We start from the raw sequence: 19,278 nt of genomic DNA, 5'->3' as shown, positions 1-19,278 counted from the left end.
TATCTGTAGTGTATCTACCACTAAATGTGTATCTACTATCTACAGGCAGTGTACGAAATTAGGTGAAGGGAGGGAGTTCGCAGTTAAAATATATGGCATGATTCGCAATCCTTGAGGAACTAACTCAATTTTGTGGGGATACAGACAACTGAGCAGCAAATAACAGAACAATGTGATAAGTACCCTTACAGGGGACCAGCAGAATATTAAGAAGGAACTCAAGGGTACTTACATAATGAACATTTGTATACCTAACCCTGAATTGTACCCCACATCTTTAAAAGAAAGAAAGAAAGAAAAAAGAAGGGACTCAGAGGGGACATCTAACTCAAAATGGGAAAAGGGAATGGAGTTTCTGGAGTTAGGTAAGGGGAAGAGAGCAAGAAAAAGTACAGGGGACAAGTATTCCAAAATTATGACAACATACTGGGTTGAGAAAAGGTATCTTTATTGTATTATACAGGTGGGCAGGAGTCAGTTATGAAAGGCTACATATGCCATTATAAGGAGTTAAAGCCCAGTCTTCTAAGAGTAAGGTCAGCACTAGAACTTACGTTAATTACTTGGTCCAAAAGTGAAAGTTGTACTACAGGGAAATAAGATGGGAGACAGTAGGAAAGCCACTGCAAGTATCCAGCTAAAGCAGTGAGAGCTGCACTTCCAGTATAGAGGAGCATGTGCTCAACACACTGATCCTGCTGAAAATAATAGCTACACACTTTGGATAAATAATACAAAACAACTAATGCAGTCTCTAGAGAACTGAATGGAGACAGGCAAGTTTTGGAGACAAAATGAAACCTAGAACAAGTGGCAAGTATCTCTCTGTATTCTCTGTGTTTTGTTTAATTTTTTCATTTTTGTTTGCAACTTTGTTCTGAGAGCTGCACAGTCATGGTGGTAGCAGCACAGATACAGTGACGAGTCAATAGAAAGACCACCTTTCTGACAGAAGAAACCAGGTTAAGAAGCTCTGGGGTACTAAGAGGAAGTAGAAAGCAAAAGGGATTCAGAGTAAAGGGGAAACCCCAACTTCTGTGTATAGACTCAGTTCAAGTCTCTGCTAGACCCCTGAACCATGCACGCATGGCACAAACTAACAGAAGCTTGCAGTTAATGCTTTAAAAGCTGAACTGAGATCAAAGCCATCACCTATCACAGCCAAGCAGGGTGTAGTTGGGTCTGATCAAATCCATTGTCCTTTAGAAACAAAACCTCAATACCCTTCAGAATGATGAAACAGAATCCAAAAATCTCCACAACAAAGCATTCACAATGTCCAGCTTATAATCCAAAACTATGTGGCATATAAAGAGTCAGGAAAATATGACCCATTTCTAAGGGAAAAGAAAATAGACACCAATTCTGACACAACTCAGATGCTGAAATTTTCAGACAACGACTTTAATGCAGCTATCACAACTATGATCAATGAGGCAAAGAAAAACATGCTTACAATTAAGAAGTAAAAAGCCAATAGAAAATATAGAAAAGAGCTCAACTAAAATTTTAGAACACAAAAGTATAATACCTGAAAAAAAATTTAATTCACTAGATGGATTTAAGAAAAGACTGGAAATAAAGGAAGAAGTCAGTAAACTTGAAGATATATTAATAGAAATTATCCAGTCAAAAATAGATAAAGACTGAATACAATAAATGGAGCTTCATGGAATTGTGGGATAATTTTAAAAAGCCTAACATAAGGATACTGGAGTCACATAAAGAGAGGAGAGGAAAACTAAAGCAGAAAAAAAATATTTTTAAAAATAATGACTGAAAACGTCCAAATTTGGTGAAAGACATATAAAGCTACAAATTCAAGAAGCTCAGCAAACCCCAAACAAAATAAGTTCAAAAAGAAATACATTAGAGTCAAACTTCTGAAAACCACAACCAAAGAAAAATCTTGAAAGTAACCTGTTACAGGGGAACAGTCATCTGAATTACCACAGATTTTTCTTTTATTTATTTATTTATTTTTTGAGTTGGAGTCTCACTCCTTCGCCCAGGCTGGAGTGCAGTGGCATGCTCGCTCACAGTCACCCTAGCGTTGACCTTCTGGGCTCCAGCGATCCTTTTGCCTCAGCCTTCTGAGTAGCCGGAACTACAGACACACTACCATGCCTGGCTATTTTTTATTTTTTATTGTAGAGACAAGGTCTTGCCAAGTTGCCCAGGCTGGTCTCAAATCCATGGGCTCAGGCAATCCACTCGTCTCGGCCTCCCAAAATGCTGGGATTACAAGCTGAGCCACCAAGCCCAGCCACACAGATTTTTCATCAGAAACTATGGGAACCAGAAATAGTAAATACTGAGAGAAAAAAACTGTCAACTTAGAGCTCTATCTTTCAAAAATGAAGGTGAAATAAAAACATTACTTTCAGATAAGAAAACCTAAGAAAATTTTTTACCAACTGTCCTACATTACACAAAAAGCTTGATAAAAATTCTTCAGGCTAAAGAGAAATGACACCAAAGAGAAATTCAGACCTTCAGGAATAAATGAAGGATATGAGAAATAGAATGTGTATGAAGAAGCACAAAAGAGTCTAGTTTGTCTAAATTTCTTTAAAGTACATATGATTGTTAAAGCAAAAATAATAGCAATGTATTAGGGTTTATAATGTGTAGTCACAATACATATAACAATTACAACAGTGGGAGAAAGGGCAAATGAACCCATATCATTGCAAGATTTCTACATTTTACAAGAAAGGGTAAAATATTATCCCTAAGTGTTCACAACCTAAGTGGTTGTGAACAGTTACTGATGTATATTGTAATGCCTAGAGTAACCACTAAAATATTAGAGAAAAGAGAGTTAGCAAAAATATCAACAGATAAATTCTGAAAAAAACATTGAAATAATCCAAAAGAAGGCAAGAAAAAAGGAACAAAACAAAACAAGCAAGCAAAACAAGCCAGAAGAAACAAACATAAAATAAACAATAAAATGGTAGAAATAAATTCAACCATATCAATATAATTAAATATTAATAATATAGGTACCGATTAAAAGGCAGAGACTATCAGAATGTATAAAAAAGCAAGTCCCAATATATGTTGTTTATAAGAAGAGTTCTTTAAATACAGAAATATGAATCATTTGAAAATAAGTGGATGGGACAAGATACACCAAGTAAACAGTAACTATAACAAGAGTAGGAATGGTTATATTAATATCAGATAAAAACAGACTTCAAGACAAAGAGTATAACAAAGATAGTGACCAACATTTCACAATGAAAAGGTCAAGACGTAACAATTAAAAATGTGTATATACCTAATAACAGAGCTTCAAAATACATAAAGCAAACACTGACAATTAAAGAGACAGCCCAGAACCATAGTAAGAGGTTATATAACACCTTTCTTTCAGCAACTGATAAGACAATTATACAAAATCAAGAAAAACATAAGTTATCTAAACAGTATTATCAACCACTTAAATGTACAGATATTTATAGGTATTTATAGAACACACACAACAGCAAAATATATATATTTTGCAATATTTAATTGAGAGCATTATATGCTGGTCCATGAAACAAGTTTCAATATATTTAAGAGAACTAAAACTATACAAAGTATGTTTTCTGACCGTAACAGTATTAAATTACAAATTAAAAAACAATGAAATATCATGGAAAAATCTCAACTTTCTGGAAAATAAGTAATATGCTTCTAAATAATCCACAAGTCAAAGAAACATCTCAAGGGAAATTAGAAAATATTTTGAAATGAATGATAATGAAAATACAATGCATCAAAGCTCATGGCATGCAGCTAAATTCTAATATTCTAATATCTCAGAAGGACATTCATAGCTTTAAAGACTTATATTAAAAAAGAAGAAAGGTCTAAAATCAATGTCCTAAAGTTCTACCTCCAGAAACTAAAAAAAGAAGAGCAAAGTAATCTCAAAATAATTAGAAGAAAGAAGTAATGAATATCAGAGCAAAACTCAATAGACAGACAATAGAAAAAACTGACCAAAAGCTATTTTAATTTTTAAAAAATCAACAAAATTGATAATTCCGTGGCTTGACTTATCAAAGAAGAGAGAGAGAGAGAGAGAAAATGCACAAATAATATCAGAAATTAAAGAGACATTAAAAAGAAAGAACTGGGTGTGTAGAAAAAAAATATCAAAATCTTCACACAAAATACAAAAAGTTATTTGAAATGGATTATCTGAATACAAAAGCAAAAACTATAAAATTCTTACAGAAAACCAAAGGAGAAAACTTCTGTGACCCTATAGTAGGTAAAGATTTCTCAGTACACAAAAAACATAAATCTTAAAAGAAAAATTTGATTCACTGAACTTTACAGAAAATAAAAACTAAATATAAAAATCTCTTCAACATATAGCATTAAGAAAATTAAAAAAACAAGTCGTAGAATGATACAAAATGTTCACAATACATATATCTGACAAGGTACTTAAATCGAGAATATATTTTTTAAAAACCCTTACAACTCAACAAAAAACGAAAGCCTCAATTAAATAATAGGCAAAAGATATGAGCAGGCATCTCAAAAGATGAGATGTATAGATGACCAATAAGCATATGAAAAGGTGCTTTAAAAAAAAAAGATGCTAAATATCACTAGTCACCAAGGAAATGCAAATCAAAACCACAATAAAATATCACTGTGCACTCCTTAGAACGGCTAAATTTAAAAGACTGGCAATACTAAGTCTGGGTAGAATGTGGATATAGTAGTATACTCAAACTGCTGGTGGGTAGTCTCTTAAAACGTTAAACCCAGCAATCCGACTACTAGGGATCTACCCAAAGGAAAAGAAATTAAAATATGAGCGATCCCTGCACTCGTATGTTCATTGCAGCACTATTTGCAATAGCAAAATAATGGAACCAATCTACAAGGAGGGATAAAAAAAAAACCCAGAATTTATTTATAAATTTTGAGCTCATCAATTCTGATGCATTTTAGTGTTTCTGCCATTTTTGTTGTGGTGGTGGTCGTTCAACTCTTCCACATTGGCAAGTGTTTTCCTTTGAGGACATTTTTCATCAGGGAAGCAAAAAACAACTTAACTCGGGGCAAGATTTGGTGAATAGGGAGGGAGGGGCATGGGAGTCAAAAACTGCTGAACACTCAGCGTGGTGTGGGTAGGTGCATTATCATGGTGGAGGCACCAGTCACAAGTTTGCCACAACTCAGGATATTCTTCCACAAACTGTGACACAACCATCTCAGAACTTCCAGATACAAACTTTGGTTGACCATTTGATCCGGAGGAACAAATTCCAAGTGCACTACAAAGAGCCCACCCTCCAAAAGATAGTTCTAGTTTGGGGAGGATCTCTCCCTTGTAAATGCCCACCAACAATTGACTGGATAAAGAAATTTTGGTAATATATATATCATGGAATACTATGCAGCCATAAGAAAGAATGACATCATGTCCTCTGTAGCAACATGGATGGAATTGGAGATCATCATCCTAAGTGAACTGACTCAGAAGCAGAAAACCAAACACTGTATGTTCTCCACTCATATGTGGAAGCTAAACAGTCACAAGGATAGAAATAATAGACAATGGGGACACCAGTAAGAGGGGAGAGAACAGAGTTTGGGGCCAGAAACTCCCTAGATGGTACAATGTTCACTATATAGGGAATGAGCCACCCAGCCCCCACCAATCACACCCAATCCCCACCCAATCCCCACCAATACACAATATGTCCAAGCAACAAACAAGCGTGTGTACCCTCTGAATATAAACTTAAAGGAAAAAAATGGTTAAATCTACAACTATCCTACAACCCAGCTATTCCACAACTAGGAATTTATCCAAGAGGAATTACAACGAATGTACACACAATGACTTATACAGCAATGTCCACAGCAGCGTTACTGATAATAGTGCTAAACTGGAAACAACTCAAATGTATTTTGTCAGGTGAATGAATGAATAAACTTCAGTATATCCATACAATGGAATACTACTCTGCACCAAAAAGGGATGCATACAACAGCTTCGATGCATACTGAATCATTATGATGAGTGAAAGAATCTAAACAAAAAAGAACACATATACTGTAGTCCTAGCTACTCAGGAGGCTAAGATGGGAGGATCACTTGAGCCCAGGAGTTTGAGGCTACAGTACGATATGATTGTGCCACTGCACTCCAGCCTGGGCAACAGAGTGAGACTTTGTCTCTCTATTTTTTTTTAAAAAGTGATCTCTTTTTCCCCAAAACACAATAGAGCAGGGGTTTCCTGGGAATAAATGAAGAGCTGGACTGGAAACAGAATCTTGGGACCTCATCAAACTGAAAAGCTTCTGCAAAGCAAAAGAAACCATTAAGAGAGTGGGGAGATAGCCCACAGAATGGGGGGGGAATTGCCAACTGTATATCTGACAAAGACCTGCCATCCAGGATCTACAAGGAACTCAAACATGCCAAAAGGATAAAAACAAGCTGGGCTCAGTGGCTCAGCCTGTAATCCCGCGCCTTTGGGAGGCTGAGGTGAGTGGATTGCCTGAGCCTGCGGGTTCGAGACCCACCTGGGCGGTGAGACCTCATCTCTACAATAAATCAAAAAATCAGCCGGGCGTGGTAGTGCGCGCCTGTAATTCCGGCTACTCGGAAGGCTGAGGTGGAAGGATCGCCGGAGCCCAGTAGGTCGAGGCTGCGGTGGCCGGGAGCGGCCACTGCATTCCAGTTTGGGCGACAGAGTGAGACTCCAACTCAAAAAAAAAAAAAACAGTCCCATTAAAAAATGGGCAAAAGATATGAATAGACACTTCTCAAAAGAATATATATAAGCAGCCAACAGAAACATGAAAAAATGCTCAGCCTCACTAATCATCAGAGAAAATGCAAACCAAAACCACATTGAGATACCACCTAACTCCAGTAAGAATGGCCATTATTAATTTAAAAAAAAAAAAAACAGACGCTGGCGAGGATACGGAGAAAAGAGAATGCTTCTATAATGTTGGTGGGAGTGCACACCAATTTAACCTCTATGGAAAACAGTGTGGCAATTTCTAAAAGAACTAGAAATTGATCGTCCATGTGACCCAACAATCCCTCTTCTGGGGATGTACCTGGAAGAACTTAAATCATTCTACAAACAAGATATCTGCACACGCATGTTTTTTGCAGCCCTATTCACAATAGCAGAAACATGAACCCAAGCATGCTGCCCATCGAAACTGAACTGGATTTTTAAAATGTGGTATATATACATATGGAATATTATGCAACCATAAAGAAGGCCAAAATTATGGACTTTGCAGCAACCTGGATGGATTTGGATTCTATCATACTCAGTGATCTATCACAGAAACAAAGAACTGAGTACCACATGCTCTCACCATCAGTGGACCCTGAACACCTATCAAAATACTACAGAAAGAGATTGGCACTAGCGGGACACTGCCAGGAGAGGGGGGAGACACATAACATCAATAAGGGCCCCTAATTTTAATCCAGGCAAAGTGAGGTCCAATAAAAAGCCCAAAACTTCACGTGTACCTAAACCACTTATGTACGAAATCCTGACTTGTACTCCACAACTTTAAAATTAAATTACTTTCTTTTAAAAAGAAACAATCTTTGAGGAGTGATGAAAATGTTCCATATCTTGACTGCAACGGTGATTTCACAACCAAACACACTATCATTCATACCTTTTATTTAAACCCTTTAAACAGAGGCGGTTTATTTACGTAAATGAATGCACAAATAGGTTGATAAGAAAATAAAAGATGATGAGAGCCTGAACATGGGAGGAGAGTTAGAGAGGGAAGGGCAGATTTAAGAAATTCTTAAAAAAATAAAATTAACAGGACTTGCTACCATAAAATAAAGACTATCTGCTCTCAGTCTTGCAGAGGGACTAATATGGAGTGACAAAGAACAGCCTCAGACTGCCGCCTGGACCGCACTCCATGAAAGACTGTTTCTGGGATAGAGAAGCAAATTGCAGAGTTTTCCTGCTTTCAAATACCACCCCCTTGTGTTTATGTGTGTAATGAATACCATCAGGCGCTTCAGAGGCATGTGTGTGCCTTCCACAAAGAAGACGCTGGTGTGGCACCTTTGGGCATTTTTGGGAAATGAAATCCCAAATGTATGGCAGTCACCTCCTCCCTCAACCTCCTCAGGCCCAGAGGAGCAGCCAGCAGCCGTAGCACATGCACTAAAGAATGCATGTTCCATAAAATGCGGATGGAAAGCACTGGTGCCTGGAGCTGCTGCCCCAATATCACACAGGAAAATTAATAATAGTCCCAAGAATGTAGAATAGACACGCTGCGAGGTTTATGTACCACACAACACATATTAAATGCAGAATGGGCCAAACCAAGATATTTGACTCCTTTCCTCAGAGTTTTGAATTTAGCTATAAGTTTAAGATTTTCAGCAGAGAAAAATACAGTGAAATTTGTTTAGAGTTTCAGAGACAACCTTATGAAGATAAATGCTTGCAATATTATTTTAAGGACATTTTCTATACTAGAAATAGGGAATGGGATTTTTTTTCTTCAGAAGGTGAACACACTTTTTTTTTAAGTTGTTTGACAAAAAGAAGGGCATACTTTTGTTACCAGGAAGATTTTTAAATTGGTTGATGAAAATGTAGTCTGACATAGCTAGGCTAGAACAAGCTTTTAGGAATCTGGTGGGTGTTTTGTGGGGAAAGGAAAAGTTCAAAATCTTTTTTTTTTCCCTAAGAAAGATAGATTGATTAAGGAGAGATACGTTGTGAAGGGTACAACAGGCAGGACAACAGCAAGAGTGTGCTATCTGCTGCCAAGTTAGAAATCTAATGAAATTAAACATAGGTAGGTACAAGTGATGAATCTAGGGATCAAAATGATCCACATTATGTTTTAAAAGAAAAAGAGTTCTTGATAGTCTGGCTTTTCTCTGAGGCTGAAATTAGGTATAGAGTATTCCCTTTGCTCTCTGTACAATGTCCTGATAAGATTTGGAAAAAAGCCAACAAAGTTTTTAAACAGTAAAAATAAAAGTAATCTCAGAGATGATCTAAACTTTCTCTTACTCTCGCTTCTCTTTCTTTAAAGATGAAGTTACTGAGCCCAGGTTGTTAGTGGCAGGATTTGCCTAAGGTCATGCATGGATGAGAGCAGAATAAGGAATCTAAATCTTCAAAATGCTGAGTTATCAAGGAAGAACGAACATTTGTCAACCTTTTACATTGTGCCAAGCACAATTCTGTTTTGTACACATCATTTTATTTAATCACTAAAAAATTCTTTCAAATGGGTGTGATTATCCACATTTTACAAATACTAAAACCAAGGCCCAGAGCAGTAATAGTCACTTGACAACAGTTGCTCAGTTTTTTAAGTAGAGATGTGAAGATTGAAACCCAGAACCCTTAGATCAAACTGCAGTGTTATATTAATGGTATGCTAGTAAATTTTTAACAACAGGATCAGGGGGAAAAGCCCTGATTTGTGGCGTATTTCCTTGTTGTATATCCCTTAATGGCTAATTTCAAGCCACCAACATGACATCACTGAACGCAGAACTGAGAAGAGATGCACACAGTCAGCCTTCACAAGCAAGTATGAAGCAGCTCCAGCACACCACTGGATATTCTATGTGGCCCTGATCCACGGTTCGAGAAGGAGAACAGCTAACATATTCCTGGGGAACAGCAGACTGGACTACATGAGGACACATGTAAGAACCAAGGCTCTTTAGTTTGATGTTGAGATAAATTACTGTTGCTCCTTTAAAATCAAGAACATGTGACTGAGAGGTACACAGACATGATCAACAAATCCCTAAATACCACCTGGGCATGGAACCAGAAAAAAAAAAAATAGGAGAAATGACTTCATACAAAATAATCAGTTTATGATACCCAAACTCCAAGACTTAATATGGATTCCAAACACCTATGAATTCTATAAATATCAGGACAAAGTGCTTTAAAAAAAAAAAGCTGAAGTGTGGTCAGCCTATAAGATTCGCATCCAGCCTCACCCTGGCAGGACGAACCCTTCAAGTTGCTGTGGGCCTTTGACTTTCAGGCCCTGTGGACTGCTAGTAGGACCTGGACTGTCTACATCCTGCTCAGCTTCACTTAAATGTGAAATTCTCTTTATTAAATTCTCACACAGCCGAATTTGATGATAGTTTCTAGCCCCAAGGATGAGCAAAAATGAAAGAATAATTCTTTTTGGGACATGGCTGTAAATCTGCAATATATACCAGTGGCAATGAAAGGAATCCCTGGGAACCAGGCAACTAAAGAAACATTGCCACATATGGCATTTCCTGTGACCCAGGTACTTTTCTAATCAGTCAAGTGTTAACTAATTTAACGGTCACAGCAAGTCTATGGAGAGGATACCATCTTACAGAGAGGGCTCCCATTAATCAATGAGCAAACTAAGCACAGGACAGTTAAATAATTTGCTCAAGATCACATAACTAAGTGGCAGAGATTTGAACTCAGGCAGTATTGCAGGCAGTCTGCAATTAGGCCCTTAATAAAAGGGCTGCTACTTTATTAATAAGATGGGAGACTACCAGATTTATCCACCAAAACTTTTCAAGTGTGCCTGAAACACCATCATTGGCATCATAATGTTTTAACGCTGGGGAGAGAAAGTCATACTATAAAAATTGCTAGTGTTAGAAAAGGGTCAACAAAATAAAAATTCTCGGTGGCCCACAGAACCCTATATTGTAAAGCAACAGATAAATTTGGAAAATATCAGTGTGACCTCAAACTCTTAAAAAGATACATATTTTTCCCCAATTCTGTCCCTATTAAAACTGATCTACTGTTAAGAGCTTGATCTAGCCATTCCACAATGCATACATATGTTACAACATCATGTTGTACACCATAAATATACATAATTTTTACTTATCGATTAAAAACAAAGTTGGCCTAACAGTAGGCATGATACTTTCGCCCACTCCCAATTCCCATGCTCAGATAGTCTTCAATATAGTTCTCCACTAATATGAACAAGGACTCCTTAGAGAAAAAACAATTTTATATTTTAGAACAAAAACCAAGATAGGACTAAAACACCTTGTTGTTGCCACATAGCAAGAACAACTTCAAGAGCATCATGAAGCCAGGCTCGGTGGCTCAGCCTGTAATCCCGCACCTTTGGGAGGCTGAGGTGAGTGGATTGCCTGAGCCCGCGGGTTCGAGACCCGCCTGGGCAACTTGGTGAGACCTCATCTCTACAATAAATCAAAAAATTAGCCGGGCGTGGTAGCGCGCGTCTGTAGTGCCAGCTACTTGGAAGGCTGAGGCGGAAGGATTGCTGGAGCCCAGCAGGTCGAGGCTGCAGTGGCCGGGAGCAGCCACTGCATTCCAGTCTGGGTGACAGAGTGAGACTGCAACTCAAAAAAAAAAAAAAAGAGCATCATGAGCAAAAAAGTTAATGTGTGAGAACTCTCCCAGGCTAAGCCTCACAATTTGAGCCCCAAAAGAGGAGGTAGAAAAGCAAATAATTATTATAATTATGTAAACAAGTTGAGTCTGAGAAATGCCTTGTGTTCGTAACGTTGCTAAAGGGAAAGTTAATATAAAGTATACAAAACGATATGTGAACATTTTTGTTTTTTTAAACTAGGAAGCATTAACATATAAGACTATGTAGTTTCTTTTATAGAGTAACCATCATAGGTCTATTTATATTTCTGCGTTAAGTTGGAGAGAACAATAAAAGGAAATGTAAGTTAGGTCACCCCAGGATTCCAGGGTCCACAGAAGGACTGCTTGGCATCAGGAGTCATAGAACAACGAGATGGAAAGAGGGGCAGCAATTGATGGTCATACTCAGCAAAAAAACAGCAGTCAGCAGAGTGTGTAAAATGATAAACTAGTCACATGGCCAAAGAGGAAAACTTCATCTCCTATCTCCTAGAAGATAAAATCTATACATGACCCAGTTGAATATAGTAAAATATTAATAGAGAATGCATGTTTTTATGCATTCTCTGGATCTATGTGTCACAATAAGTGATCCTGAGTTTGAATCACCTTGAAAGATGCCATCTAGTTCTGTGACCCAGCTAAGATTCTAATGTAACCCACATCCTCTAATCTTACTAATTCAGAGAAGGTATTCTTTCTCCTTTGGATCTAAAAGATGACTGAACCTGTCTGGGAGGTGTCAAAATGATGTTAACCCTAAGAAAATATTGAAATAAGTAAAATAATAGCCTCAGGACGGTTTAAAAAAAAAAGAACAGAAAGAATGAAGAAGTTAATTAAATTCAGGACATTTAATATTTTAAAATAGGTTTAAGTCTAAATGTATTTAAATCTTGTCATTATGTGATTTATTTTGTATAGTTCTTTTTTTTCTCTGCTTAAGGTGGATATCTGAATTGGCCAAAAGCAATCATCCATACTAAATTTGTAATGGAATTTAATCAATAAAATTTATGATCATTGTTTATATTTTCAAGGAAAACTGGTTTCCAAAGTCTTGTTTATTAGATATACCTACTCCACATGCCGGCACATCCATATTCTCCAGGCACTCTTTACTTGGGGACTTCCCCTGACCACCAGAATCCAACTGGTTCTGCCCAGCACAGGCCAGAATTCACCACCCCTAGGAGTAGGCCTCAACCAATGACGGACAGGAGTCAATGGTAAACACCCCAGCTTTCTGACCTTTTGGTCAGACCATCTCCCAGAGATCCCCAGCATAAGTGAACCTCAGCCACCCACAGTGTGACCTCCTCCATAAGGCATTGATTTTGGCCTTCTTCCCTTCCCTGTCTCATTTCCCCACTCCCCTACTGGGGCTTCCTGGATCATCTCCCAGCTCATACCCACATCTCAGGGTCTAGGGCAACACAAACTTAGAAGGGAGTTTAATAAATCAAGCATTAAATGAAGCACAGGTAATTATGAGTCTCCTCTCCATGTCTAATATTCCCTTGGGCATTCAGTGGTCTACCAGGAGAGCTTGCAGCAGCAACACAGCCACAGAGATGGGTAGGTTTTGGGGGACCTTCTGCCTCTCCTGTCAGCATCTTTCCTCTCTCCTAGAACAGCCCTTTTCTGGACACATGGACTTCCACCAAGACACTCACTTTCTAAGTCTCACTGGGGAAGTGTGATTCCTCTGATGGGGAGTTGTAATTTCAGAAGGAAATCTTAGAAAAAGAAACATTCATTCATAGGCTGGTCCTGGGCTCAGTGACTGTGGAGGGGAAGAGAGGAATGGGGACGGAGAAAATACCCCTTTACTTCACTTCAAGAGACTGAGACTCTTGGGCATTGAATCTGGTACCAGGTCTCTCTGGGACATGAGGGATTTCTGGTTATAACTGCCATAGGCAGTCCCACAAAGACACAGTGGATGGGGATTCTGCTCGTCATCCCTGCAAACATGGTGGTTAAGACTCAGGATCTGGGTTCAGGTTGGCCCAACTCTACTGTAACCTTAGGCAGATTCCCTGATGTCCCTGAACCTCAGTTTCCCCAACAATAAAAGGGGGAAATAGACTCTAACTCAGAGGCTATCCCTTTTAATGAAGACAGAATAATAATAATTTACAAATGATTGTGTGCTTAGTATATGCTAGGCACCTTCTATGCATTCTCACTTCATGCCACATACAGGTGCAGTTATGATCCTCATTTTAGAATTATAAGAAACTTCCCCAGCATCACCCAGCTGATAAGAAGCAGATCCAGAGTTCAAACTCAGGTAAATCTGATTCATTTAACTCTTGATTTCTGTGTTATACAGAGGATATGCAAAGTAACTAACAGTGCCCAAGACACACTAAGGGTTTAATAAAAGTAGGTTCTTCCCTTGCCCCTTACTCCATCATTATCTGCTGGGCAGTCTCACTGGGGAAGAACTGTAACAAGGAACATTGACACGGACAGGTGCTTGGCAGAACAACTTTTCATGGAGCCTCATAGGAAAAGGCCCGCTGCCAAGCTCTTAACAAAGAGCCTTTAGAACAAATAGATGTTGGCTTCTCCTTCTATAATACCTAACATCTTAAGGCTCTTCCAACCCCATAATTTCCTTCTCTGAAACCTATACAAAATCCCCAAGTGACTTTCAAAAAGCCAGAAAGTCAAGCATACTAAGTGTCAGGTAAAGTTAAGTCCCCTTTAACATGTTCACTCAATATAGTAGAAGAGCACTAGATTCAGAGTCTTTTAGCCTGGCTCTAGCATGTACTAAGCTGAGTGACCTTGAGCAAAACCACCTGCCTTCTCTGTGACTCTGTTTTTTCTGTTTGTTAATACAGAGATAACAATCTTTGTCTTGTCTTTCTTTAAGTTGCTGAGAGATTCATATGAGGAATGTATGTGAAAATATCTTACAATTATAAAGCACTCCACAAATGCAGGAAATTATCAGTATTAATCAACAGCTTATCAGACTTGTTAAGAAAATTCCTGAACAAGAAAAACTAGAGCCAAAAAGCAGAGGTGAGTGGGAAGCTGGAATGAGGAGAGTCAGATGGTAAAGAAAAACCAGCTGTCAGAAGCTCATTTTCAGGGCGAGCAGTTAACCTTCAATCAATTTTATAAGGCCAGGAAATAGCCATATTTTTAATTAAGTGTCGGTGGTAGGCTCAGCAACATAAAACTTAATGGTAGGGAGGGCACCAACTTAAAGAAACACAGCATCTTACCTCTCCTTCTAAGAAAGAAATCTTTTCTAAAAGCTGCAATATTAAGAGCTGCTTCTGCTGCACCTTTTTCTTTAATGATTCAATCTAGAAAGAAACAGAAGGAAAATTGTTAACTAAAAATGTAGAACTGTAAGTACAAGTTCATCACCTGGAAGAGATGCTTTCATTTTCATTTCAACAGAACCCGTACACTGATTCTTTGTGGTTTGCAGTCCAGTATCAACATGAGATACTCTATGAAATTAGAATTCTGTGAGCATGTGAGCTTGGGATAACAGATGTGATTTTGGAGGATTTTGGAGTCACAGCTCATTAGGTATAATTAATCCAACAATTCCATACTGATTTTACTGTGTAAGCCTTTAAAAAATCTATAGACTTCCCAGAGAATATGCTTTGGGAAATGCAGATGGAACTCTACAAAAAGTAATTATTCAGCTTGAATCTATGAGGCAGCCCCCATTTCAAACATTCAGCTCTATTATTACTGTTAACACATTCATCTTTGTTCAATCAAGTGTCAAAAGTTTTGGTTTGGGATCCCTACAAGTGTCATAAAAAGTGTTAATGAAATTCAGAGGACTGAGGACTCACATGGCCTGGAGTAAGCAGGAAAGGTTTCCTAAACAGACTTGAGCTGGATTTTCATTTTTGTTTTTATAATATATTCTACTTTGGACTACTCTTTGTTTTTCATTCACATATCATGTCTTCCTAGAGAAACCACAGGTTCCCTAAAAGCAGGAACCAGGGTATTCAGTGCCAGGCCACATCTTGGACAACAGTAAGAACAATATGTGGGTTCAACAAATAATGTACTAGTTTCCCAACAATCTTGTATATTAAGCTCAAGCTTATGAAAGTGAACCTAGCAATATTTAGAAAAAGTACATATGATTTTACTCTTTGACTCAGCAATTCCATTTCTAGGAATAGACCCAAAGATACACTGGTCAAAATATGAAATGACTTGGGCACAGGATTTTTTTTTTTTAGGAAACACAAAACTCCATCAAAAAGTGGCTAAATAAACCATGGTACAGCCTAACAATGAATACAACCTTCAAAGAAATACAATCTCCTAAACACAGACAGAGTGTATCATAATGTATATATGGTATGCTAGCTTTGTTGTAAAACAGGTGGGGGAATATGAACACATCTATATTTGCAAAAAGTAATACTGCAAAGATAAAATGAACCTTAATTATTAAGAATAGTCACCAGTGCTGGCAGGGAGGAACTTAGGTGGAGGAGACAGAATGGAAGAAAGACTTCTGATAATAATTTTTACATAGATGTAACTTTAAAGCACATTTTACAAATTCAAAAAATAAAATTATACCAAAAGAAAAAAAAACTCTACAACTTGAAAACAAACTGAAATGAAGAACCTTATCTATATTTCAAACTGATGAAAAGTATTAATTCAAGTGTTATGACAGCAAGGTAATCTGACTATATATTATTAGTGGAATATATTCTAAGGATAAATAGAGCTGCAAAGAAAGCTCTTACTCTCAGGGAAAATTGTAAGTAGCAACACTGGTATTGCTACTTTTAAGCTATTTGGCATATATTGCAGTATAGCCATGTCTGGAACCAAGATGTTTAGTGTAAGAGAAAGAAATATAAGTGTGAAATAAAAGAAGGAGAAGTTTTGTTAAATTTGAAATGACAATATCAGTATGAACTTATAATCTTTTATTTTCTTTTGTAAAATATGTACTTCTACTCTGTCCACTGAGAAAACTTAGAAACAATGAGAACATAATATATCCAGATTGTGGTCTCTAAATAGCATTCCCCACTCAAAATCAAACAAACAAAAAACATGACATCTTGGAAGAATGGCTCAAACTAGATGAACTGGGACATGTATTCCTGAAAACAAGAACATAAAAGGCATCCCCGTGGGACAAGGACAGGACAATCTGAAGAATAAAGAGTGTAACTGAGTAAAATACATGGAATATATAAATATTAAAGAGCATGATATTTTATACTTCTTAAAAAAAACAGTAACAACTTACTGGACACCATTAGAAGTGGCAAAGGTACCAACTCCTTACACAGAAACATAGCAGTTTGGAGGAAAAAATAAAGCATTTATCTTACCTTACTTGTTCAAACTGCATTTGAGATTCTAAAAAGCCCTAGTTTATGAGGAAAAGTTTTATTTTACAGAAGAATTCCAGTTAATCAAAGGGAAAGGAATAATCAAATTAGAAAAGCACGATTTTCCAATTTCTATATAATAATTGCTTCAAGCAACCCTCATCAACAGATTAAGCATTGATGGTAAAAGCTGATGAAAAATTTTACAATCTTGTTTGAGGTTGTCACCACCTAAACGCATGATCAGTCTTGGCATCACCCAAAGTGGGACAACCAGACATTCTATGTCCCAGAAGCAATACAAAATGAAGCACATAACACCATCCATGAAGTATTACTGCCCCCCACAAAAGTTGAAACTTCATTTAATCAAGCTTCTAGAACCAATAAGGTCACAAAAAAAGTCAAATCCAGAATGTGGATATTTTTACAGAACAACTGACCAAGTCACTGGGTAGGAGTAAAGCAGGGTTGGGTGGGGGATGAGGCAGCATTCTACGGATTAGGAGACTTTAGAAACCTAAGAAGTGAATGTATACATGAAGTATGCTGGTGGGAACAAAGCTTCAGGAAAAGACACTTTGGAAAATTTTATAACAGACTGATATTAAATGATACCAAAGAATTATTATCAATTTTGTTAAATGTGACAATTGCATTATGATTATATTAGAAAAAAGTCCATATGCTCAGAATGCAGAATGCCTGGGATTTGCTTTAAAATAGTGCACAAAGGGGGAAGAAAGATAACAAGAAGGGGTAGATAAAACAAATATGGCTGAGTCTTGCTCTTTAGTTGAACCTGGGAATATAAGGGGCCCCTTCAATTATTCTCTTTGTTCTGAGTGCATTGGTGTTTTCACTATAAAATACTTTAAATTTTAGGAGATATCAAGAAATATAATTCTCTGACATGAAAAGCAAACCACACAGAATAGAATAGAATAGAAACACACTCAAGAAAAAGTCCAATATTGATAATAATTAAAGGAATTACCAATTAAAAACAATAATGAATTACGCTTGAGTACCTATATTACATTTGCCCAAAACTATTGACTGAAGAAACGAGTGTCAGCAGGGCTGGGAGGGGCAGCGCCTCTCGTGTGTTGCAGGTGGCATTGTAAATTAGAATGACCCTTTAGGCAATTTAGCAATAAATATTAAGAGCCATAAAACTGTTCAGACCCTTTGACCCACTAATCCCACTCCTGGGAATTTATCCTAGGGATATAATTCAAACATAGGAAAAAAGCTATATATATAAAGATGTTCTTGCACCCATTATTTATAATAGAGAGAAAATGGAAATAACTTTAATGTCTAGCACTAAAGGAACAGGTAATAAATTATGAAATATCAATTTGATGAAGTATATTGCACAAACACTAAAAACAAATATATTGCAAAATGGAAAAGTGTTTACAAAAAGCCTTGAGGGACAGAGAAACAAAAGTTTACAATGATGAAAGTAAAAGCTGAAAGATAAGTTAGAAAAATAAAATACTTCTGGGGTTGTGGTGGGATTATGAGCAAAAAAAAAAGTTTGTTTTGTGTAAATGTACCTCAATTTCTGTAGGAATACTTTTCAGAAATTATCCTCATAGTATTCCTTTGTCATTCCTTCCTATAGTGTTAAGATTTTTAAAAGTTAACTTTTAAAATCTTTAAGTGCTAGGCAAGATGGGTACTGAAATTAATTAAAACGTTCCATAAAGGTCGGGATAATATTTAATCAAAAAACATTAAAAGTGATTTCAAATACACTAGTTTCACTCTCTCTGAAGAAATGAGAGCGCTTTGAGAGTCAAGGGAAGCAAAAGATGGTGGTTGAAGAAGAGTCTAATGAGCAGCTCATAGCAAGATACCAAGGAGATTCTGCTAATCATAGTCCCCAAGATTTTAGTTTAAAAAGGCAAAGACAGCATCTAGGGGGAGAAGATCTCTGGAAGTTCTCACAAGAGGGCAGAGAATGATGCTAGACAGAAGAGGTAAATTGTTCTGGGGAGGAGTCAGCCAGGAAAGGGGGTGCCGAAACTTCTAACAAGGCTCATGGACTTCAGCAATGATGCTTCAAGAAGCGATTGTCCTATTATGCTAAATAATTGCTGTTCACACATGTTTGCTTTCATCCTTGAGCATGTCTTGCAGAAGAAATGTCTTGTCCAGTATATTCTGTGACCAGGGTTGACTTGTTCAAATAAGAGTTAAAAAGGATACTAAGGCTGGCAAAGCAGTGTATGGCTGACCTTGAATACCCTTAAAGGGGTGCCAGTCTTGAATTCCAACACTTTGTCTCCCCTGTGGTCTGCCCTGGAGTTCCTTCCACACCTTTTTCCAAGTGAGGAACCCAGTTTCTTCTTCTTTTTTTTCTTTTCTTTTTCTTTTTTTTTTTTTTTTTGAGTGAGAGTTTCACTGCAGCCTCAATCTCTTAGACTCAGGCAATTTTTCTGCCTCAGCTTCCCAAGTCACCAGGACTACAGGTG

At 37.4% G+C, this 19,278-nt stretch overlaps 1 protein-coding gene across 2 annotated transcripts in view; it reads right to left on the bottom strand.

The window, feature by feature from the left end:
* Positions 1-19,278, bottom strand: part of MYZAP (myocardial zonula adherens protein) — a 96,680-nt gene that overhangs the window by 11,822 nt on the left and 65,580 nt on the right. Inside the window, exon 11 of one of the 2 annotated variants that reach the window (XM_008058342.2) lies at positions 14,675-14,758. The exons of the other annotated variant lie outside the window; for it this stretch is intronic. Coding sequence (XP_008056533.1) covers positions 14,675-14,758 — 84 coding nt within the window. The remainder of the gene's footprint in view (positions 1-14,674; positions 14,759-19,278) is intronic. 2 annotated transcript variants of the gene reach the window in all.

This window comes from Carlito syrichta, unplaced genomic scaffold (assembly GCF_000164805.1).
Source record: "Carlito syrichta isolate Samal-C Ts95f unplaced genomic scaffold, Tarsius_syrichta-2.0.1 Scaffold303305, whole genome shotgun sequence".
Classification (NCBI taxonomy): domain Eukaryota; kingdom Metazoa; phylum Chordata; class Mammalia; order Primates; family Tarsiidae; genus Carlito; species Carlito syrichta.
This window is presented reverse-complemented; position numbering and strand designations above follow the sequence as displayed.